We start from the raw sequence: 25,368 nt of genomic DNA, 5'->3' as shown, positions 1-25,368 counted from the left end.
ACAAAATGTAATTCTTATGACTGTAAATTTGGTTACATCAAGTTCTGGTGCATGCAGTATATGACCACTCATGAAGGATCTGACTGGTAAAGCTATTGTGCAGTTGTTTGGGATCCTCTCCTGCACTGAAATTGCTTACTACACACTGTGAGCTTCTCAGACACCTACGTCTGTGTTATGTCCTGTAATGATCTAGGGGTCAGAGGATAGAACTAAAGCATGCACAGGGGTCAACTGCTGAAAAGCCTGATGGGGGTTGCAGCACTGGATTTCCTCAAGCCTGGCTGCAGCCCTGGATTTCCTCTAGCCTGGCTGCAGCCCTGGATTTCCTCTAGCCTGGCTGCAGCCCTGGATGTCCTCTAGCCTGGCTGCAGCCCTGGATGTCCTCTAGCCTGGCTGCAGCCCTGGATGTCCTCTAGCCTGGCTGCAGCCCTGGATGTCCTCTAGCCTGGCTGCAGCCCTGGATTTCCTCTAGCCTGGCTGCAGCCCTGGATTTCCTCTAGCCTGGCTGCAGCCCTGGATTTCCTCTAGCCTGGCTGCAGCCCTGGATTTCCTCTAGCCTGGCTGCAGCCCTGGATTTCCTCTAGCCTGGCTGCAGCCCTGGATTTCCTCTAGCCTGGCTGCAGCCCTGGATTTCCTCTAGCCTGGCTGCAGCACTGGATTTCCTCTAGCCTGGCAGCAGCACTGGATTTCCTCTAGCCTGGCAGCAGCACTGGTTTTCCTCTAGCCTGGCTGCAGCACTGGATTTCCTCCAGCCTGGCTGCAGCACTGGTTTTCCTCCAGCCTGGCTGCAGCACTGGTTTTCCTCCAGCCTGGCTGCAGCACTGGTTTTCCTCCAGCCTGGCTGCAGCACTGGTTTTCCTCCAGCCTGGCTGCAGCACTGGTTTTCCTCCAGCCTGGCTGCAGCACTGGTTTTCCTCCAGCCTGGCTGCAGCACTGGTTTTCCTCCAGCCTGGCTGCAGCACTGGTTTTCCTCCAGCCTGGCTGCAGCACTGGTTTTCCTCCAGCCTGGCTGCAGCACTGGTTTTCCTCCAGCCTGGCTGCAGCACTGGTTTTCCTCCAGCCTGGCTGCAGCACTGGATTTCCTCCAGCCTGGCTGCAGCACTGGATTTCCTCTAGCCTGGCTGCAGCACTGGTTTTCCTCTAGCCTGGCTGCAGCTAAGGATTATAACGGTGTCTGAAAATAGTGTTATCGGCATTTTGTGGATAGGAAAAAAGGTGCCAATAATGGTGCCAATGCAAAGTTGCATCTCAGACTTTCATGCAAAAATACCCTCTAGTGACTTTAACGCAAAATTGCATTGTATAGACTGCAAAGTCAAGTCTCAATTCACTTCAAAGGAAAAACACCGCCTAGTGACTTCCAGGGACTAAATCGGGTGACTTGTCCAGGGACTAAATTGGGGCCCCAATCTACTTGTTCCTCATGACAATCTACTTGTCCTGACAAAAAAAATATTTTTTAACCAAAACCATATTTAAATCGGATGTGATATTAGGAATGTCTGGGGCTTTTAAAAACAAAAGAGGCTTTATTGCAACTTAAACATGTAATATTTTTAACATTGCGCTGTCTATCTCCTCCTCTCCCTGCCTGTCTCCAGCACCGCAACCGGGGACTAGCAGGGAGCAGAGAGACCTTGCAGTATAATGAGCACCGATTGGCTGCTCATCAGGAAAGGGGAGGGGGTCAGGGATTATACTTTATCCCTTTCACTGCCAGAGCCATTTTTTTGCGTTTTTTGCACAGGTTTAAAAAATCATTTTAAGCCTGAAGATTACATAAAACTCCCAAACATTATATATTTTCTGAAAGCCGACACACTAGAGAATAAAACAGTGGAAGCTCCAATGTTTTATGGCGCATGATTATACAGCAAAAGTTTAGTAAAAAATACAAGGAAAAATTTTAGGGCACAAGAAAGCAATAAATTACCCTATTTTTTTGTAAAATATAACCGATGAGAATGCAGCGAATGAATAGATATCCAACTTGTCAAACCTTTAATTTGTGCGCGCTCGTGAAATGGCGACGAACTTCGGTACCCTTTATTTTCTATAGGTTGACACTTTTAAAGCTCCTTATAGGTCACCAGTATAGTGTACGGAGGAGGTCTGGTGCAAGAATTATCGTTCTCATCCTGGCGTGCGCGGCGATATGTGACATTAGTATCGCAATCGACAGTTTCATGCATATGCGCCCCAGTGTGTGCTTTTACGTTTGTATATGCGTATATGTGGGGGCCTCAATATTTTTTTTTGGGGGGGATGGTATGTGCTAGGGTGTAACTTTCATTTTTTACAATTAAAAAAAAATTAAAAAAAAAGTTTTCACTTTTTTTTTTTTTTCATCACATAGTGGATGAAGCAATCGCTGGCAGCGCTGCCGCTGACTGCTTCACTCGACAGGTGAGCCCACTGCTTGCCCGCAGCAGGGCTAAAGGAGGAAAAAAAAACAACATGTCCCGGGCGTCGGGCAATGAGAATTCAGCATCCCTGCAAGTGCATTTGGAATTTTCAGTTTCGGCACCAGATTTTTCATTTCAGTGCAGCACTGGATTTTCACAGATGTGTCAGCTGCCTGCACTCCATGTGGTTCCATCCACCCAACCCCTACTTGCTGTGTCATCTTGCCAGTGGATGGAACCACAGCAGAAAAAGGGGTACAAGGAATCCAACAATCTGTGAGATCCCAATTCAGCACCCAATGATAAACGAAGTATCAAAGTATAACTAAAGGCAAAACGTTTTTTTTTTAGTTTTGGATAGTGGAGATAAATTAGAACACCTATTAAAGTGTAACTAAAGGCTAATTTTTTAATTATTAAAATAACAAACATGTTATATTCGCTTGCTCTGTGCAATGGTACAGCACAGAGTGTCCCTGACCCTCCTCTTCATGTCCCCTGCCAGTAATCTTGGCTCCTCCTCTTCTCAGCATGTACCCATAGCAAACTGTTTTCTATGGAGGCACATGGTGTTTGCTCACTCCCGAGCTGTGTGTCTATGGAGTCGCGCTCCATAGACTCACACAGCGGGGCTTAGCCCTGCCCCACTTCCTCCTCACATCATATGACTGACAGCAGCAGGAGCCACAATAGCTTTGGCTATACTTATTCTTTAACTGCTCACTTAGGTCTAGGGGGCATAGGAAAGTAGATTTACTTACCTGATCCTCTGCTCCACCAATCCATGCAAAGTCCCCCCCCCCCCCCCATATGCTCCAGAGGTGTAAGGTTCCCTGACAGCATCAAGACCAATGCAGAACCCAAGGTGATGACCCCACTGCCTGAGCATGGAGATGCACTGACTACCAGGGGAGCAGAGGATTAGGTACGTAACATTGCTTTTAGTGTCCCCTAGACTAAATAAGTAGTTAACCCTCGCAGTGAGAGTGCAAGGAAGATTTGTCAGATTTCCTGGAGTTTAGTTTTAAAGCAGTAATAAACCCAAAAATGTATTATATTGCAGTTGACCAATCAGATGTGGTGGCCGCAATCATTTTCTTTGGCTCTTTCCTCTGTTTTCACCTGGTGATCTGGCCAGTAACACACCTCCTGTATTAGACTGACCCCACTCTGGATGAAGGAGCACAGGGGGACACAGCAGACAGCATTGTCAGACTGGAGGGAGGGGAGTGTTGGCTGTATTAGCAGATTTAAATACACTAACAAACTAAAAGCCAAACCCCAGCTCACACTTTATTTTTTATTTTATTTATTTCAGGTACTTCTATAGTGCTGTCAATTTACACAGCGCTTTACATATATATTATACATTCACATCAGTCCCTAACCCTCAAGGGGCGTACGATCTAAAGTCCCCAACTCACATTCATACATATACATACATACCAGGGCCAATTAGACAGGAGCTAATTCACCTCTCAGCATGTCTTTGGAGTGTGGGAAGAAAGCGGAGTACCCGGAGGAAACCCACGCAGGCACAGGGAGAACGTGCCGTGGTTGGGATTCAAACCAACGACCCGAGTGCTGCCAAGTGGAAATGCTAACCATTTAGCCACTGTGCTGCCTCGCTTTATAATCAGTTAGGCTACTCTCACACTGATCCACCACAAAAACACTGCAAAAATGCATATGCGTTTTTGCCGCACTTTCTGAGCATTTTTTTAAGGACAAGAGACTTAAAAACTGCACCAAAAATGCTTTTTAGAGGCGTTTTCCATTTATTTCAATGGGAAGAGGTGTTTTTTTTTTTTTAGCTGAACAAACATGCTGCAAGTAGGGGTTTTCAGACCACAATGGAAGCACAACGCCCCAGCGTGAAAGCATACATAACCATACATAAGGAAGCATTTTTCTTGAGCTTTTTAGGTGCTTTGCTTTTTTTTTTTTTTAAAAAAAACGCTTTAAAAACTCTTCAGTGCGAAAGCAGCCTAACAGCGTTTTTTTTTTCTCCTTTTGGAATAAATGTTTTGTATGAATAAATAAAAGCTGATCATTTTAATCTGCTCTGTCAGTAGTAAATAGTCTGTCTCATCCATGCAAACTGATACATTGTGCAGGAGAGCTTGTTCTTTTGAAAAACAACAGACTTAGTGGCTGGATCACCAGGTGAAAAGAGAAAGGAAGCAAGCCTAAAAAAGAAATCTAATACAAGTCACAATATAAAAAAAGGTTTGCTTTTGGGTTTAATTCTGTTTTAAAGCTGAGGGACAGAAGAGGAGTGACAACGTAGGACATGCAGCCACTACTAGTAATGAGATGTAGCCAGTCTCCAGTGTAGTAAGGTGAGACTCTCAGAGCAGCTCGCATGTCATCAGCCTGCAGCGAGGATAAAGCATTGTATGAGTGGCTCTGTTCACTGACACCCCACACTCAATATAAAGTGATCTATGTGTTTGTATCTCACCATCTCCGGCAATGTGTCACTTCCCAGCCACCAACTACAGCACGGACCCCGCACCACCAGCCGGCGCACCGGAAATGACCTCAATAAAAGGAGCCTGACGGAGAAGATCATTCAAGTTCTCTGTGCGCCACCTGCTGATCAGACACAGGTAGTGCAGTAAAGGAAAAGTTGCTCTGGCTGCATGTCACTTTCGACTGCTCTCCTTCCCTTCTTTCATTTTTATTTTTTTAAAATGAAGAAGCTAATGAGCTGCACACTTGACAGACAAATAGCAACTGCCCCAACCTATACCTGGCCTTTGCAGCCAGGAGCACATTGAAGGGCGACGTATGTTGTTGTTTGACACACATGACAACCTCACATAACCTAATATAATAATATCTATACACTATATTGCCTATAGTATTAGGACGCCTGCGTTTACACACACATGAACTTTAATGGCATCCCAGTCTTAGTCCGTAGGGTTCAGTATTGAGGTGGCCCGCTCTTTGCAGCTATAACAGCTTCAACTCTTCTGGGAAGGCTGTCCACAATGTTTAGGAGTGTCTATGGGAATGTTTGACCATTCTTCCAGAAATGCATTTGTGAGGTCAGGTACTGATGTCAGATGAGAAGGCTTGGCTTGCAGTCTCCGCTCTAATTCATTCCAAAGGTGTTCTATGGGGTTGTGCACGCCAGTCAAGTTCCTCCATCCCAAACTCGCTCATCCATGTCTTTATGGACCTTGTTCTGTGCACTGGTGTGTAGTCATGTTGGAACAGGAAGGGGCCATCCCCAAACTGTTCCCACAAAGTTGAGACCATGAAATTGTCCAAAATGTCTTGGTATGCTGACGCCTTAAGAGTCCCTTCACTGGAACTAAGGGGCCAAGCCCAACCCCTGAAAAACAACCCCACACCATAATCCCCCCTCCACCAAACTTTACACTTGGCACAATGCGGTCAGGCAAGTACCGTTCTACTGGCAGCTGCTAAAGCCAGACAAGTTCATCGGAATGCCAGACAGAGAAGTGTGATTCATCACTTCAGAGAACACGTCTCCACTGCTCTAGAGTCCAGTGGCGGCGTGCTTTACACCACTGCACTTGGCACAATGCGGTCAGGCAAGTACCATTCTACTGGCAACTGCTAAAGCCAGACATGTCCATCAGATTACCAGACAGAGAAGCGTGATTCATCACTCCAGAGAACACATCTCCACTGCTCTAGAGTCCAGTGGCGGCGTGCTTTACACCACTACATCCGACGCTTTGCATTGCACTTGGTGATGTAAGGCTTGGAAGCAGCTGCTCGGATATGGAAACCCATTCCATGAAGCTCTCTATGCACTGTTTTTGTGCTAATCTGAAGGCCACATGAAGTTTGGAGGTCTTTAGCTATTGACTCTGCAGACAGTTGGCAACCTCTACGCACAGTGCGCTTCAGCATGTGCTGATCCCGCTCTGTCATTTTACGTGGCCTACCACTTTGTGGCTGAGTGGCTGTTGTTCCCAGTTGCTTCCACTTTGTTATAATACCAATAACAGTTGACTGTGGAATATTTAGTAGCAGGAATTTGACGGATGGACTTATTGCGCAGGTGGCAACCTATCACGGTACCATGATTGAACTCACTGAGCTCCTGAGAGCGACCCATTCTTTCACAAATGTTTGTAGAAGACGTCTGCATGCCTGGGTGCTTGATTTTTTACACTTGTGGCCATGGAGGTGATTGGAACACTTGAATCCAATAATTTGGAGGGGTGTCCCAAAACTTTTGGCAATATAATGAACATTAGGGATGCAACAATACCCTTCTTTTATCGGCAAGTATCGATACTTTCAGTCAAGTACTTGCCGAAACCAAGCACCAGTAATTTGCAGTGCGATTTTTGGTCATACAAAATGAATGTGCACAAATCGCACTGCAAAGAATAGCATGTGATTTGAACAGGAATGCGGTGCAATTCCTCTCCAAATCACATGCGATTTCCTCTCTGCTCCTGTGTGAACCTAGGCTTGTCATAACCTGAGTTTACACAGGAGCAGAGCGGAAAACCTCCCTGCCCACTGCAAGGAGAGGAGAGAAAGCCATGGGGATTTCAAATCCCCAAACCTGTGAAGTGGCTTTTCATTGTGTGACAGCACTGGATCGGTGCAAGGAGGTTTCCCTCACTGCTCCTGTGTAAACTCAGGCTATGACAAGCCTGGGTTCTTACAGGAGGGGAAACTGCATGCAATTTGGACAGTAGCTAATGCTGAGCACTATTGGTATAGGGCCAAATTAATAGTGACCAGTAAAGTATTAAAATTAGCAAGGATGATGACAATGTTATCCAAAATAAAAAAAAAAAAAAAAGGATTTTATTATCCACTTGAAAGGAATTAAAATCATTGTTCATAGTCATATGTCCAATGTAAAGGAAGGAAAAGGTTGGTGGTATAGGCCAAACGTGTGAATGTGCTAATTTCTGTTCAAACCGCATGCTATTCTTTGCAGTGCGATGTGTGCCCATTCATTTTGTATCGGTTTCGGGTATTGGAGCAATGCATGAGTACGAGTACTTGTGAAAATACTCAGTATTAGCATCTCTATTATATATATATATATATATATATATATACAGTGGGGCAAAAAAGTATTTAGTCAGCCACCAATTGTGCAAGTTCTCACACTTAAAAAGATGAGAGAGGCCTGTAATTGGCATCATAGGTAGACCTCAACTATGAGAGACAAAATGAGAAAAAAAATCCAGACAATCACATTGGCTGATTTGGAAAGAATTTATTTGCAAATTATGGTGGAAAATAAGTATTTGGTCACCTACAAACAAGCAAGATTTCTGGCTCTCACAGACCTGTACCTTCTTCTTTAAGAGGCTCCTCTGTCCTGTACTCATTACCTGTATCAATGGCACCTGTTTGAACTTGTTATCAGTATAAAAGACACCTGTCCACAACCTCAAACAGTCACACTCCAAACTCCACTATGGTGAAGACCAAAGAGCTGTTGAAGGACACCAGAAACAAAATTGTAGACCTGCATCAGGCTGGGAAGACTGAATCTGCAATAGGCAAGCAGCTTGGTGTGAACAAATCAACTGTGGGAGCAATAATTAGAAAATGGAAGACATACAAGACCACTGATAATCTCCCTCGATCTGGGGCTCCACGCAAGATCTCACCCCGTGGGGTCAAAATGATCACAAGAACGGTGAGCAAAAATCCCAGGACCACACGGGGGGACCTAGTGAATGACCTGCAGAGAACTGGGACCAACGTAACAAAGGCTACCATCAGTAACATACTACGCCCCAGGGACTCAGATCCTGCAGTGCCAGACGTGTCCCCCTGCTTAAGCCAGTACATGTCTGGGCCCGTCTGAAGTTTGCTAGAGAGCATTTGGATGATCCAGAAGAGGATTGGGAGAATGTCATATGGTCAGATGAAACCAAAATAAAACTGTTTGGTAGAAACACAACTCGTCGTGTTTGGAGGAGAGAGAATGCTGAGTTGCATCCAAAGAACACCATACCTACTGTGAAGCATGGGGATGGCAACATCATGCTTTGGGGCTGTTTCTCCGCAAAGGGACCAGGACGACTGATCCATGTACAGGACAGAATGAATGGGGCCATGTATCGTGAGATTTTGAGTGCAAACCACCTTCCATCAGCAAGGGCATTGAAGATGAAACATGGCTGGGTCTTCCAACATGACAAGGATCCCAAACATACCGCCTGGGCAACGAAGAAGTGGCTTCGTAAGAAGCATTTCAAGGTCCTGGAGTGGCCTAGCCAGTCTCCAGATCTCAACCCCATAGAAAACCTTTGGAGGGAGTTGAAAGTCTGTGTTGCCCAGCGACAGCCCCAAAACATCACTGCTCTAGAGGAGATCTGCATGGAGGAATGGGCCAACATACCAGCAACAGTGTGTGCCAACCTTGTGAAGACTTACAGGAAACGTTTGACCTCTGTCATTGCCAACAAAGGATACATAACAAAGTATTGAGATGAACTTTTCATATTGACCAAATACTTATTTTCCACCATAATTTGCAAATAAATTCTTTCCAAATCAGCCAATGTGATTGTCTGAATTTTTTTTTCTCATTTTGTCTCTCATAGTTGAGGTCTACCTATGATGCCAATTACAGGCCTCTCTCATCTTTTTAAGTGTGAGAACTTGCACAATTGGTGGCTGACTAAATACTTTTTTGCCCCACTGTATATATATACAGTTGCAAGAAAAAGTATGTAAACCCCTTGGGATTACGTGGAGTTTTGCATGAATTGGGCATAAAATGTGCTCTGAACGTCATCTAAGTCACAACAATAGAAGAACACAGTCTGCTGAACATAATACTACACAAACATTAGATGTTGCCATGGTTTAATTGCACATAACATGTAAACATTCACAGTGCAGGGAGGAAAAAGTATGTGAGGCCCTAGCTTAATGACTTCTCCCAGAGCTAATTGGAGCCAGGAGTGAGCCAACCTTGACTCCAATCAGTGTGATGATATTGGATGTGTTGCTGACAGCTGTCCTGCCCTTAAAAAACACACACCTGTTTTGGGTTTACTGATTTCAAGAAGCACTGTCTGATGTGAACCATGCCTCGCAGAAAAGAGCTCTCAGAAGACCTACGATCAAGAATTGTTGACTTGCATGAAGCTGGAAAGGGTTACAAAAGTATCTCCAAAACCTTGATGTTCATGTGTCCACGGTAAGACAGACTGTCTACAAATGGAGAAAGTTTAGCACTGTTGCTACTCTCCCTAGGCGTGGTCGTCCTGTAAAAATGACTGCAAGAACACAGCGCAGAATGCTGCATGAGGTAAAGAAGAATCCCAGAGTGTCAGCTGAAGACCTACAGAAATCTCTGGCACATGCTAACATTTTTGTTGACACATCTACAATAAGGAAAACATTAAAAAAGAATGGAGTACATGGGAGGACACCACGGAGGAAGCCATTGCCGTCCAAAAAGAATATTGCAGCACGTTTGAAGTTTGCAAAAGAGCACCTGGATGTTCCACAGCACTACTGGCAAAATATACTGTGGACAGATGAAACCAAGATTGAGTTGTTTGGGAAGAACACACAACACTATGTGTGGAGAAAAAAAAGGCACAGCACACCAACATCAAAACCTCATCCCCACTGTAAAACATGGCGGAGGGAGCACCATGGTTTGGGGCTGCTTTGCTGCCTCAGGGCCTGGACGGATTGTTGTCATTGATGGGAAAATGAATTCCAGAGTTTATCAAGACATTTTGCAGGAAAACGTATGACCATCTGTCCGCCAACTGAAGCTCCGCAGAGGATGGGTGATGCAACAGGACAATGACCCAAAGCATACAAGTAATTCAACAAAACAATGGCTGCAACAGCACAGAATACGCCTTCTGGAGTGGCCCAGTCAAAGTCCTGACCTCAACCCGATTAAAATGCTGTGGCATGACCTTAAGAGAGCGATTCACACCAGACATCCCAAGAATATTGCTACACTGAAACAGTTTTGTGAAGAGGAGTGGTCCAAAATTACTCCAGATCGTTGTGCAGGTCTGATCCTCAACTACATGAAACATTTGGTTGAGGTTATTGCTGCCAAAGGAGGGTCAACCAGTTATTAAGTCCAAAGGTTCACATACTTTTTCCTCCCTGCACTGTGAATGTTTACATGTTATGTGCAATTAAACCATGGCAACATCTAATGTTTGTGTAGTATTATGTTCAGCAGACTGTGTTCTTCTATTGTTGTGACTTAGATGACGTTCAGAGCACATTTTATGCCCAATTCCTGCAAAACTCCACGTAATCCCAAGGGGTTCACATACTTTTTCTTGCAACTGTATATACAGTGATCAGCATAAATGAGTACAACATGTTTGAAAAGTAAGATTTTAATCAATTTCTCAATGAACACAAGAACAATTTCAATGGCTAGTACATGCATTTATCCATCAGGTGCTAAAGGGGTGTAACCACATATTAACACTAGAAATTCTGAAGGGCCCTGCAGCACCTGATGGATAAATGCATGTGCTAGCTATTGAGATTTGAGCACAGGTATATCTTGTTTGTTGTATTGTAGGTCAGTAGCCAGACCTAAACCTGGTAGCTCTCCCCCACTTTGTCTTTTCCCCTATATTGGCATTGTGTCCACAGTAACATTTGCGTAGGCAGAGCAGAGTAGGACTGGCCATAGAGGGATTACTTTGATGTAGTTGGCCAGCTTAAACATGTATTGCAATGTGTGTGAATCAAATATATCCCTATTTATTGCAGAGTCTGCTGGAAAGGGTATATACCAATGTGCAGGGGGTCCTTCAGAATTTCTAGTGTTAATATGTGGTTACACCCCTTTAGCACCTGATGGATAAATGCATGTACTAGCTATTGGGATTTTAGCACAGGTATATCTTTTTTTTTAATCATTGTAGTAGAGCTGACTACTACACTGACTTTCAGCTTCCCCAGTGGCCCATCATGTATTGAATACGCACACTTGCATTGTGCTAAGATGGACCAGTGTAAGTATGCAACACAGAACATTGCTGGAGTTCAGCTGTAATTGATTATTAAATGCATTTCAATTCTTCATGGTCCTCAAAAACTAAGGGTGTAGCATGAATGTGTCTTTTACCTGCATATTTTGTGCTAAAATGTGTCCCTCTTTATTATCAGAGAAAATTGGGAGGTATGCGTAAACTGGAAATGTATAATACTGTAATGCAAGCAGGGGTACCTGGCTGAGTGATTGGAGGATGTAAAAATTGTCAATGCAGGAAGTTGTGGTGCCAATACATGTTACAAGTGGATTGTCCAGTAAATTAAATAATTTGGTGTTTTTAAACAAAAACAAAAAAATCAAGCCATCAGACACAACAGCATATTTACCGATCCCTCAAGTGATATCTACCTTTAAAGGTTAGTTTTTAATGATGATCAATCAATCCTACTGACTACTAGCTAAATACACTTTTGATTGCATAACACATGGTTTAAGCATATGTGAATATATTTTTCACAAAATATTTCACTGGATATCTGTTTGAAATAAACTAATGATTGATCGCTGTTGTATGCTAAAACATTGATTGAATTAAACTTTGATTTGATCGATTGATATCTGTCTACTACATGATATGTCTGTAACACTGTATGTATTGCTTTACTGAAACGTAAAAATAGCTCCCAGTAGCTTTAGGAACCTACAATTGAGCTAACAGTTTGCATACTCTGGCAGAAATTGTGAATGCTTGGCATTTATATTGAAAATATGACTGATCATGCCAAAAAAACTGTCTTTTATTTAAGAATAGTGATCATATGAAGTTATTTATTATCACATAGTTTATGGTTGCTTTTTACATCATAATGATGACAGAAATCACACAAATGGCCCTGATCTCAAGTTTACATACCCTGGAATGTTTGGCCTTGGTACAGTCAGACACACAAAGTGACACACACAGGTTAAAACTGCAATGTTAATTTCAGGGGCAGACTGACCATATGGAAACTCTGGCACTGCCCGAGGGCCTGGGGTCAGTAGGGGGCCCCATGAGATGCCCCTGGTACTTTTTTCATAGGCTTTTTTGAGTTTGGGCAAGGACACAGGGGCCCCATGATCCCCTATAGCCCGGGGGCCCCATGAGTTGTCAGTCCACCCCTGGTTAATTTCCCAGACCTGTGGGTTCGTAAATTGCAATTAGTGTCTGTGTATATATTGTCAATGAGTTTGTTAGATCTCAGGTGAATGCACTGAGCAGGCTAATTACTGAGCCAGGAAGCAGAACTCAAATGAAGAGGTACACCTAGGTTAATTCCCCCTGGAGGTAAACCAAATGTGCTCCAAAGCTCAAGAGTTTTCCTGGCACTTTAAACAGCATGAGAGTCTAAGGTGGAGAGCTCATTCTCCCAATAAAAGTAGTCTATTGAGAAAGGGTTCAGTGTGCACATTACAGCAGTTTACGCGTTTTGGTAAAAAAAACCTTATTCATAGCCATTCTGACAGAAAATAACTGTCAAAAGATCTGTGTAACAAGGTAATGGAACTTATGGAAAAGGATATAAAAAGATATTCAAAGCCTTGAATATTCCAGTCAGTACTGTCCAAGCATTCATTAAGATATGAAAATTCGGGGATCTCTTGATGCTAAACCATGGTTGGTAGACTAAGAACGACTGCAGCTACAACTGCCAGAAGAATTGTTTGGGATACAAAGGAAAACTCATAGATAACCTCCAGAGAAATACAGGCTGCTCTGGAAAAAGATGGTGTGATTGTTTCAAGGAGCACAGTATGATGATACTTGAACAAAAATGAGCTGGTTGAGTAGCCAGAAAGAAGCCTTTACTGCACCAATGTATCATGGTGTTGGTGTGTCATGGTGTTGTCAGGCACATTGTAACCAGGCTTTTTTTGTGGAATTGGTGCAGTAAAGGCTTCTTTCTGGCAACTTGACCATGCAACTCATTTTTGTATTAAGTATTGTTGTATTGTGCTTCTTTAAACACACCCTTGCCCCCTGCCTTACAGGCTCTTGCACTATATACACAATATTGTAAATGTCATACCTTTATGGGTACAAGGAAGCCCAGGTTTTGTTTAACCATGTCTCTTAAGCCACTCCTACTGTTAAACGTTTGACCACCCCCACTGTTCAATGCCCAGGGGTGCACATGCCGCATTACTACACTCCCTGGGGTGTCCAAAGAACCTCAGTTTTTTGCAATTCAAGTAGTACCACTTAGGAAAATTGTCCCCTCCCAGCCATAATAATTTAACCTCACCCAATTTTTGCTGCAGTGAGCTGTGCGCACCACAGGTCTCTGTCTCTCTGAAGTGTCCCTCATTCTCAGGTACTAAAGTTGAGAGGTATGAAGTATTATTATAAAAACGTTTGCCTTGGTTATCAAAACCTTTCCCAGCCGGGCCAAAAATCAAAATTAATTGGTATGCAGTGAAAAACATGATGTTGAAATAAAGTGCAAAGCCTTTTTTTTTTTGTAATCAATCTTTATTAATATTTTCTAGTAATACAGAGTAGACAATAATGTCAGCACACAATAATGAAATGTATAACAACATAGGCAAACTGACACCTTGACCAAAGTCAGACATGGTTGGAATAGCAGTGGCAATTAGTGACTCTGCAAAGCTTTTTTTTTACTTTTATTTTCTAAATTAAACATGTTCTACTTATCTGCTCCATGCAATGATATTGCATAGATAGGCCCCAAACCTCCTCTTCTGAGGTCCCCCACTGGTGCTCCATGTTCCTCCTCTTCCTAGTGCACTACCTGCGGGCTCGCCGCCTATACTGGTACACTTGTGTGCTTGCTCCCAAGCCAGGCTGAGTGGATCTATAGACACACACTGCACAGCTTGGCGCCACCCTCCACGTTCTGCTCACAGGGTTTGATTAACAGCATCATGGAGCAAATGGTGTCTGCTGCTGCCTCTCTGTACTGTGAGGAGAGAGAGACAAACCAGCTCTGCTGCAAACAGGCAATGTGCTGGACTGAGATAGAACTCCGTTAAGTATAAGGGAAAGAGGAAAGTAAGGGACCATACTTTCACTGGGAATGCAGGAAATACATTAACGGAAAAATGTTTTGCCTTTAGGACCACTTTAAACTCAGTTCATCCCTGCAACACATGCACATTTCCCCATGTTTTGTCTTGTTATAGCACTGTAAGTATAGAAAACTGTAAATATAGAAAAATACCTGTTGATCAGCTAGAAATCCAGTGAGCTCCTAACTTTCTATAAAGAGCTGACAATGCTACCCCTGCTGCACTAAAATGCTTGACAGTGTTGGCTGCCCAGTTCTGTCTTGCTGAATGGTAGCATAAACATTGCAGATTGAATAGAAACTCAGAACGAATTTGTCAAACTGAACTAACACGTTCTGAAAGCTATCTTCACCTATCTTCATGGCAGAAATGGAATATAAACATCAAAGTCAAACCAGGGGCGGACTGACAACTCATGGGGCCCCCGGGCAATATGGGATCATGGGGCCCCTGTGTCCTTGCCCAAACTCAAAAAAGCCTATGAAAAAGGTACCAAGGGCATCTCATGGGGCCCCCTACTGACCGCGGGCCCTCGGGCAGTGCCCGAGTTTCCAAATGGTCAGTCCGCCCCTGAGTCAACCCTATGCTTCCCATGCTTCCTTGTGGTTTCCAGACAGAATTTTGTGAACATGTTAATAGTTTCTTAACAGATTTTCTTGCAGTCTTGCAGTATAGGGATTCACATTCTGCTGTTGTGTGTAGGGCCACTAAATGGCATAAATGACCCAAGACAAGAATCAAACTAGTTGGTCCTATTACTTTAGTACAATAAACCTGTTCAGCTAGATTGCATCTTTTATAGCTATACAATTTGGATTTTAGATGGAGGAAATGAGATCTGTGACATCTCTTAAAAATATTGGCATTGATTATGGACCAGCACTGCAGAGGTCCATTCCAATATGGGTCAGTATATGTTCTTCCCTGTGGCAGTCAAAGGTAACAATCTACTTTGCAAATATGAACTGGGTAACATTTTATAAAACTCACGTTCATTAGGTCATTTACCAAAATGATTAATAAATAAAAAATAATACTGTGCGGCACTACACATCAAAACATAAATAAAATAATGAATACTATAAGTTATAATAATAATATTAAAGTCCCAATGAAATTGCTTCTGAATAAAATATTCTTCCTCTTATTAACACCTGGTGCTCCGAACGCAGAAAGAGTGCACAATTCCTCCACCAGATGTCTGCTCACCTCCAGCAGTGCGACCGCACATATATTATGCTTGCTCTAACCACACTTTTGGTCCCAAAGTGTACTCTAAAGATCAACTTGATGAATAATGGATCCCACTGGCTCACTCCAAAGAACACCCTTCATCGACAATAATCCTCATGAACAAAAAAATGAACATAGTGTTTACCCATTTAAAAAGCTTTATTTATCACAAAAACTTCCACATATGCACTCACATATGACAGGTGCCAGACCACACCAAGTATGAAAAGCATCCAATCAATATCTCCACAATCCTAAGGAATCTGTGCTTTCCAAGTCAGCTACAATCAACGACAGCGGTATATGCTCCAGCATAATGCCAAGTCATGAGAAAAAACTCGTGACACAATAACAACCAAGGGCCCTAAAATTGTCACCAGAGTGCCCCACGATCTGCAGAGTCCTGGAGTGATGGATACCACTATTATGATAAACGCCGACTTCTCGTTGCGTCGTGACGCCATCCGCAAGCTCCTCACCAAAAGCTCGTACATTTATCTATCATCTAAATCAGGGCTTGAAATTTCCGCTCGCCAATGGCGAGTGGAAATTATGTTGGGGGCGAGTGTGTCCCCCAGGGCCGTCTTGCTGATCAGGCTCGGAGCTCAGGCCGGATCTGTCATTGGCACTGGGAGCCGTCAGACTGCTCAATAGCTGAGCGCAGTGAAAGCAAAGCAAGGAGTGTGTGCTGTGCTCTCTGCCTCCCCCTAGAGTGCAGTACCCGGATCTGTACGTGAACAACGAAGTACTGCAACTTTTTATCGGGGGGGTGGTGTGTGTACATGTGTTTGTGTGTGTCTGTGTATGCATGTACAATTGTACATGTGTCTGTGTGTATGCACATGTGTGTATCTGTACATGTGTCTGCGTGTATGTACATGTATGTGTGTGTGTACATGTGTCTGTGTGTGTGCACATGTGTCTGTGTGTGTCTGCATGTACGTGTGTGTGTGTTTGTGTGTATGTGCGTATATGTGTCTCTGTGTACATGTGTCTGTGTATGTATGTACATGTGTCTGTGTGTATGTACATGTGTCTGTGTGTGTGTGTATTTCTGTGTATATACATGTATCTGTGTGAATGCGTGTCTGTATGTGCCTGTGTGTGTATACATGTGTCTGTATGTGCGTGTGTGTACATGTTTCTGTGTGTGTATGTACATGTCTGTGTGTGTGTACAGGTGTCTCTGTGTGTGTTTGTTGGTGGCGAGTAACTGGCCTGGCTAGTAGCTCAGGACTTGAAATTTTAAGCCCTGATAAATGACAGGATGATGTTAATTTTCCTTAAAATAAACCCTGCAATGCTAGCTTTCCCCAATATAAGTTCACCTTTAAAAGAGGTATTACATCCAAAAACAAAAATATAATATATTGCAGCTTATCAGTTCTTGGATGTGGTGGCTGCATTAGTTTAATATTTTACCTGTTGATCCGCCCAATAAGTCTACTATTTTTCAATTTCCTTTAACAAACCAAGCTGTCTAGCAAAAGTGGTCCTTAGAGGAGATAAATTACAACGTATTTAACACTGATAATAGTCAGCTGTTATTCAGTTACCGTTATCCCAAAAGAAAAAAAAATATTGCTGTAACTGCTAAAAAAAGGTCAGATGGAGTTTTTCTTTAATTTGTTAGTCAAGTCCATCTAACTGTTGCCTCTAACACTTCCCTTTCCCCAGATTGACAAGGGGTTCTCTGTTGCTCCTCCATCAAGAGTGACGCCACCTTAAGACAGAAAGTGTGTTACTGGCAGGATCAACAGCTGAAAATAAATTAAAAAAGACTAAAAAAGAAAACTAAGCAGCCACCCTATTTAAAGATTTGTAAGTTGCAATGTATTATATTTTTGTTTTTGTATTTAATAGCAGTTTAAGTTTCATAACCCAAACTCAATTAACTACAAGTCTCTTGGTGGTCATCCTGTTCTGATGGTCCTGAAAAAATACTTTAAACATTCTTATTAATATTTAACTGGTACCTGGTGTCAGCTATAAAACCTAGTGCACTGAAAGGGTCAGTCGAATCAAAATTGATTTTTTTTTTTTGGTCTTGGGTCCATGGGAGTTAAATCTTCCATTACTAGTCTTCAAACATTGCAATAGTAAGATATTTTCACTTTTGTTTCTAGTTCTAACTATTTCAAAGAAGTCTAATTCCTCCATCGGTCTTCATACCAGAAGGACTGTAGGAGGTTGGGAAAGACCATGTGTTAGGCTACGTTCACACTAGCCTTGTGTGCAGGCGGCAGAGAGGCGTTTGGGAAGCGTTTTTACCGCTTCCCAAACGCCTCTGCCAATTCTGCACATTACAGCACATGGTGCTGTTCTAACGGGAGCGTTTGCGTCGCGTCGCGTTGCGTCGCGGCAAAACAGACGCCTCTGGACGAGTCAGGAGGCTTTGAAGCCTCCTATTCTCGTCTATGGTGCCGCTCCGCAAACGCCCGGCCGGCGTTTGCGGTGCGGTTGCGACGCGGTTGCGGGGCGTTTGCGGAGCGGTAACACCACTCAAACTGCATTATAGGCGTTTGTGGGGCGTTATTAACACTCGGCAAACGCCTAGCAACGGCCGCTAAACCGCGCATGCGGCGTTTGCGGAGCGTTTGCCGAGCGTTAATAACGCTCCGCAAACACCGGACCAACGCTTGCCAAACGCTATAGGGGCGTTTGGCAAGCGTTGGCAAAACAGCCTAGTGTGAACGAGCCCTTAGAGAACAGAAAAGAAAGTAGCAAGAGCTTGAAATAAATACCCTTAACAAGCAAATTAAGCCAGTGGGTATATCAGCCAATTGCTATTACATAAAGAAACTATTAAACTCCTGCATTTATTTTAAACACTGTTTTATTGACCTCTAGTATTGGTTATTTAAAAAATGTTAGAATATAATATATACCTTAGACTCATAAAACTCTTACAAGATGACACAGATCTTGGATGTGTTTGGGTCTGCATGGCTATTTTCTTCTGGGTATTCATTCTCTATGCAGATGGGCTTTAATTCATGCTGTGGGTTATTCAAAGTCAGGCTTCTGGGATGGGATATGTTCGTTCTCTCATCTATTGTTCTCTCCATCTTCTGCTGTAAAATACTTCTGGATTTAATGAGTTCCTCTGTTAGGAAAAATATGTCCTCCTCTTTTTTCACATTTTCCCTGTGAAGTGTTGCTATTTCCTCCTTTAAGTATTCAATAGTTGTCTCGGCTTCCCAAAGCTGAATGGTAAACATAACATTACGTGATAAGTTGTTAGGATGCAATAGTGCTTGCCTTTAGTTTACTCTGTTCTATATGAATTCAGAGGAAAGGCTAAAGACCCCAATCCCTGTGTGCAAAGCCTGAAAAGAGCTTACATTATTTTTACTACAAAAACCCCTAACAGACCTTCCAGCAAACAGCAGGAAAAAAGAAGGGAGGGCAAGACAAAATGTGGAACACGTGCAAACAGCTGGTGAATAATGGGTAGTTAGTAATATTTAAAAGTCTTTGACCTTATAACGGCAATGACTGTCAGCTTTAATTTGGGGATATTTACATCCAAATCAGGTGAACGGTGTAGGAATTACAACAGTTTGCATATGTGCCTCCCACTTGTTAAGGGACCAAAAGTAATGGGACAATTGGCTTCTCAGCTGTTCCATGGCCAGGTGTGTGTTATTCCCTCATTATCCCAATTACAATGAGCATATAAAAGGTCCAGAGTTCATTTCAAGTGTGCTATTTGCATTTGGAATCTGTTGCTGTCAACTCTCAAGATGAGATCCAAAGAGCTGTCACTATCAGTGAAGCAAACCATCATTAGGCTGAAAAAACAAAACAAACCCATCAGAGAGATAGCAAAAACATTAGACGTAGCCAAAACAACTGTTTGGAACATTCTTTAAAAGAAGGAACGCACCGGTGAGCTCAGCAACACCAAAAGACCTGGAAGACCACAGAAAACAACTGTGGTGGATGACCGAAGAAACCTTTCCCTGGTGAAGAAAACACCCTTCACAACAGTTGGCCAGATCAAGAACACTCTCCAGTTGGTAGGTGTATGTGTGTCAAAGTCAACAATCAAGAGAAGACTTCACCAGAGTGAATACAGAGGGTTCACCACAAGATGTAAACTATTGGTGAGCCTCAAAAACAGGAAGGCCAGATTAGAGTTTGCCAACCGACATCTAAAAAAGCCTTCACAGTTCTAGAACAACATTCTATGGACAGATGAGACCAAGATCAACTTGTACCAGAGTGATGGGAAGAGAAGAGTATGGAGAAGGAAAGGAACTGCTCATGATCCTAAGCATACCACCTCATCAGTGAAGCATGGTGGTGGTAGTGTCATGGCGTGGGCATGTATGGCTGCCAATGGAACTGGTTCCTTTGTATTTGTTGATGATGTGACTGCTGGCAAAAGCAGCAGGATGAATTCTGAAGTGTTTTGGGCAATATTATCTGCTCATATTCAGCCAAATGCTTCAGAACCCATTGGACGCCGCTTCACAGTGCAGATGGACAATGACCCATAGCATACTGCAAAAGCAGCCAAAGAGTTTTTTAAGGGAAAGAAGTGGAATGTTATGCAATGGTCAAGTCAATCCCCTGACCTGAATCCGATTGAGCATGCATTTCATTTGCTGAAGACAAAACTGAAGGGAAAATGCCCCAAGAACAAGCAGGAACTGAAGACCGTTGCAGTAGAGGCCTGGCAGAGCATCACCAGGGATGAAACCCAGCGTCTGGTGATGTCTATGCGTTCCAGACTTCAGGCTGTAATTGACTGCAAAGGATTTGCAACCAAGTATTAAAAAGTGAAAGTTTGATTTATGATGATTATTCTGTCCCATTACTTTTGGTCCCTTAACAAGTGGGAGGCACATATGCAAACTGTTGTAATTCCTACACCGTTCACCTGATTTGGATGTAAATACCCTCAAATTAAAGCTGACAGTCTGCAGTTAAAGCACATCTTGTTCGTTTCATTTCAAATCCATTGTGGTGGTGTATAGAGCCAAAAATGTTAGAATTGTGTCGATGTCCCAATATTTATGGACCTGACTGTGTGTATGTGTATATATATATATATATATATATACACACCTCAAAAAGAATTAAAGGAACACTTTTTAATCAGAGTATAGTATCAAGTCAATTAAACTCCTGGTATATTAATTAGGTTAGTTAAGTAGCAGAGGGGGTTGTTAATTAGTTTCAGCTGCTTTGGTGTTAATGAAATTAACAACAGGTGCACTAGATGGGCAACAGTGAAATGATCCTCAAAACAGGAATGGATTAAAGGTGGAGGCCACTGTAATTTTTTTCTCTACTCATCTTTTCTGACTGTTTTTCACTAGTTTTGCATTTGGCTAGGATCAGTGTCACTACTGGTAACATGAGGCGATACCTGGACTATACAGAGGTTGCACAGGCAATCCAACTCCTCCAGGATGGCACATCAATACGTGCCATTGCCAGAAGGTTTGCTGTGTCTCACAGCACAATCTCAAGAGCATGGAGGAGATACCAGGAGACTGGCAGTTATTCTAGGAGAGCTGGACAGGACTAAAGAAGGTTCTTAACTCATCAGCAGAACCGGTATCTACTTCTTTGTGCAAGGAGGAACAGGATGAGCACTGCCAGAGCCCTACAAAATGACCTCCAGTAGGCCACTGGTGTGAATGTCTCTGACCAAACAATCAGAAACTGACTTCATGAGGGTGGCCTGAGGGCCCAACGTCCTCTAGTGGGCCTTGTGCTCACTGCCGGCACAATAGAGCTAGATTGGCATTTGCCATTGAACGCCAGAATTGGCAGGTCTGCCGTGAGCGCCCTGTGCTTTTCACAAATGAGAGCAGGTTCACCCTGAGCACATGTGACAGATGTGAAAGGGTCTAGAGAAGCCGTGGAGAACATTATGCTACCTATAACATTGTTCAGCATGACCATTTTGGTGGGGGGTCAGTGATGGTCTGGGGAGGCATATCCATGGAAGGACACACAGACCTCTACAGGCTAGACAATGGCACCCTGACTGCCATTAGGTATGGGGATAAAATCCTTGGACCCATTGTCAGACCCTATGCTGGTGCAGTGGGTCCTGGGTTCCTCCTGGGGCATGGCAATGCCCAGCCTCATGTGCCGAGAGTATGCAGGCAGTTCCTGGAGAATGAAGGAATTTATACCGTTGAAAGAAGCTCAATGATGCCCTGATCCAGATACCACCTGTTGTCTCATTAGGAGCATGCCTCGACATTGATAGGCATGCATACAAGCACATGAGAGCCATACAAACCATTTTGAGTTGCTGCAATGAAATTTCAGAAAAATGGACTAGCCTGCTGCATCATGTTTTCACTTTGATTTTTGGGGTGTCTTTGAATTCAGTCCTCTGTAGGTTGATAATTTTTATTTCCATGAAATGATGGGGCATCCTTACGTTCCTAACACACTACCCAGTTCATATCAGTATAGATATCCAGCATGTTTTTTTCCCCACTGAGATCTGATGTGTTTTCAAAGTGTTCCTTTAATCATTTTGAGCAGTATGTGTGTGTGTGTGTGTGTGTGTGTGTGTGTGTATGTATATGTATATATATATATATTATATTGCCAAAAGTATTGGGACACCTGCCTTTACACGCACATGTTTACATACCGATCCAACTATGAAATCGTGCGACTTGCAAAACATCTGCGGCTATCAAGACACAGAGGTCTATGTATGTCGCATCTAAAGTTGTGCATGCACTACTTTAGAAATCAGTTCGGTTCCAACCAATTCAAAATCGCACCGATATGACTGCTGTAATTGTGGATGATAGGGTGCAACTTGCCATGCGATTTGCAAGTCATATGACATGGCATGGCAAATCGCATGCCAAGTCGTACCCTGTATGTCCAGGGTCTTAATAGTATTCCAGTCTTAGTCCGTAGGGTTCAATACTGAGTTGACCCACCCTTTGAAGCTATAACAGCTTCAACTCTTCTAGGAAAGCTGTCCACAAGATTTAGGAGTGTGTCTATGAAAATGTTTGACCATTCTTCCAGAAGCACATTTGTGAGGTCAGGCACTGATGTCGGACGAGAAACCCATTCCATGATGCCCTCTACGCACTGTTGTGCTAATCTGAAGGCCACAACTGTTGTTCCCAGTTGCTTCCACTTTGTTATAAATCCACTAACAGCTGACCGTGGAATATTTAGTAGCAAAGAAATTTCACAGATGGACTTATTGCACAGGTGGCAACCTATCACGGTACCATGCTTAAATTCAATGAGCTCCTCAGAGCAATCCATTCTTTCACAAATGATTGTAGAAGCAGTTTGCATGCCTAGGTGCTTGATTTTATACACCCGTGGCCATAGAGGTGATTGGAACACCTGAATCCAATGATTTCGAGGTTTCGAGGGGTGTCCCAATACTTTTGGCTATATATATATATATATATATATATATATATATATATTCATCATTTCATCTTCTAGTCATGTGGATTGGAAGCATAAAACATATCCATTAACATTTACATGGAGGTTAACTACCCACCCTGGTTGGCTTAGTCAATCTGGGTTGTAGTTCAAAAGCTGGGGAACTCTCAATAGGAGGATTTTGATCAGTAGGACCCATTCAGCTATATGCTCAGACGGTGCTACACTCACAGAACAGCACAAAAAGTAAACATAACATGGAAAATGTTGCAATCCATAACAATCAGTCAGGTTTCGGTTCACTGTAGTAAAAGATTTCTGAGTGACTGCAATGGATTAAAGAACTCTATATAGCATATATTGCCCTACTGAATAAGTTCCTTTCCTTTTACCTTAACTGATGCTAGCTGATGAATCTTGCATGACTGATGTGGAGTATGGGATGATTTAGAAACTCCTAACACTTACTCTGTGACTCAATTTAATGGAGCCAACTCGCAGCGCTTCCATTTGCTCCAGCTTGTGGTGACATTGAGTAAGAAGGTCAATCAGAAATAAATGATGGGCTTCTTCATCATTGTTGGTTTCTTCCACTGTAGACTCTGGGAACTTGGAATCACTTTCATCAGAGCTAGAAGACGAGTCATTATTGCATTCCAATCCTGGTTTATCCAGAGCAAGTTGGTGACTGTTGTATTTCAGCTTCAGATCAAGTAGTCTGAGATTCTTCAGAGTCTTCTTAAGTGGGAGATAAATTCGGGTATTACTATGTGATGGTTTCATCTCTTCTGGGAGATGTGAAATTGTATGATCAACATCTAACTGTGTGTCATTTAAATGTGATGAAAGCTCTTCCTCACACTGAAGCTCTCCTCCACCACCAGTCCAATAAGTGGCAGTCTTTTCATTACACATTTTGGGTTCTTCAATGGAATGTTTGTTTTGTTCCTCATCTATCCTTCCTGTGTTCACACAGATATTTTCAGAAATTACAAAGTCTTCCCCTGTAGTATCAAGATTCATCATCTCCCTCATCTTCAATTCAAGTGAACTTTCCAAAATTTGACTTTCTTCAGTCTGAAAACCTTGACTTTCAACTTCCTGGTCAGTAACTACTTCATCATCTTCTATGACGAGTTGTGGGGGGCTGTTTCCATGTATTAACACATCCTCATTCTCGTGACACTCTGAGCTCCCATCCCACGGCACAAGAGAGCTTTCCATCTGGATAAAGTTTATTTGCTAACCTGGAAAACAAAAAACTGAATAAAAATGTATGAAAAACCAAACAGTGCAACGCTACTAAATTAGTGAAACATCCTTACTACATGAAATATACCACAAATGGCAAATTGTTTTACATAAAACGGAATCCCATATGTGTCTTTGACAAAAAAGTACATAAAGTTAATATTGTATAAAATAAGCAATAGTGAAAAAATAAAAAATCAATTGTAAATAAACTCCATATCCACAGAAGAATGTGTACAGCTACACCCCAATCCCCAATAAATAAAGGGATAGTAAGAAAGTTCAAGAGATCAGAGATTATTTTCTAGGGATTCAACCAGGGTGTACAATGAAGGTAACATCAGGAAGCCTCCAAATCCCAAGCAGACCAGCACAACACACCATGAGTCTACAATATTGAACTTTTTCACAATATTCTAATTTTGTGAGATACTGAATTTTGGGTTTTCACTAGCTGTAAGCCATAGTCATCAAAATTAAAAGAGTGAAATGCTTGAAATATATAACTGTGTGTGTAATGAATCTATATAATATATGAGTTTCACTTTTTGACTTGAATTACTGAAATAAATAAACTTTTTAATGATATTCTAATTTATTGAGATGCACCTGGTAGTTCTGCTCATATTTATTAGCAGCACATACATGGATGCACTTCATTAGTGGTAAGTTATGTAACTTGAACTTTTTACAGCTCTACCAGCTGTTCTCTATTATTTTATTTGTTTCAGGTACTTATATAGCGCTGTCAATTTAGGCAGCGCTTTACATATATGTTGTACATTCACATCAGTCCCTAACCCTGAAGGGGTGTACAATCTAAAGTCTCTAACTCACATTCATACATACACATACTAGGGACAATTTACACAGGATCCAATTAACCTATCAGCATGTCTTTGGAGTGTTGGAGGAAACCGAAGTACCCACACAGGCACGGGGAGAACATGCAAACTCCAGGCAGGTAGTGCTGTGGTTGGGATTCAAACCAACGACCCTAGTACTGCCAGGCGGAAGTGCTAACCACTAAGCCAC

At 42.6% G+C, this 25,368-nt stretch overlaps 2 protein-coding genes across 2 annotated transcripts in view; both read right to left on the bottom strand.

Moving 5' to 3' along the window:
• The window catches only part of ISY1 (ISY1 spliceosome associated protein), a 36,535-nt gene extending 31,552 nt beyond the window's left edge, over positions 1-4,983 (bottom strand). The window contains exon 1 of the mRNA XM_089678723.1: positions 4,873-4,983. Within this exon, the coding sequence (XP_089534849.1) occupies positions 4,873-4,983 (111 nt within the window). The remainder of the gene's footprint in view (positions 1-4,872) is intronic.
• Positions 4,984-18,530: 13,547 nt separating this feature from the next.
• Positions 18,531-24,329, bottom strand: LOC149461125 (uncharacterized). The gene is made up of 2 exons (XM_089678810.1): positions 23,551-24,329; positions 18,531-18,884 (listed from the first exon to the last, which is right to left on the bottom strand). Exons 1-2 carry the CDS (start codon positions 24,304-24,306, stop codon positions 18,585-18,587), a joined length of 1,056 nt encoding a protein of 351 aa, XP_089534936.1. The 5' UTR covers positions 24,307-24,329; the 3' UTR covers positions 18,531-18,584.
• Positions 24,330-25,368: the final 1,039 nt, after the last annotated feature.

Source organism: Staurois parvus, unplaced genomic scaffold (genome assembly GCF_062004578.1).
Source record: "Staurois parvus isolate SC_StPar_1 unplaced genomic scaffold, SC_StPar_1.0 ptg000209l, whole genome shotgun sequence".
NCBI lineage: Eukaryota > Metazoa > Chordata > Amphibia > Anura > Ranidae > Staurois > Staurois parvus.
Note: the sequence above shows the minus strand (reverse complement) of the source record. Positions and strands in the feature narration are given on the sequence as shown.

What these genes read in the sequence shown, in the direction of transcription:
- LOC149461125 (XM_089678810.1), bottom strand. Translation starts at nt 24,306, where the DNA reads ATGGAAAGCTCTCTTGTGCCGTGGGATGGGAGCTCAGAGTGTCACGAG. An exon ending in CCATTAAATTGAGTCACAGA is followed by an intron (nt 18,885 to 23,550) that starts GTAAGTGTTAGG and finishes TTTACCATTCAG; the next exon opens with CTTTGGGAAGCCGAGACAAC.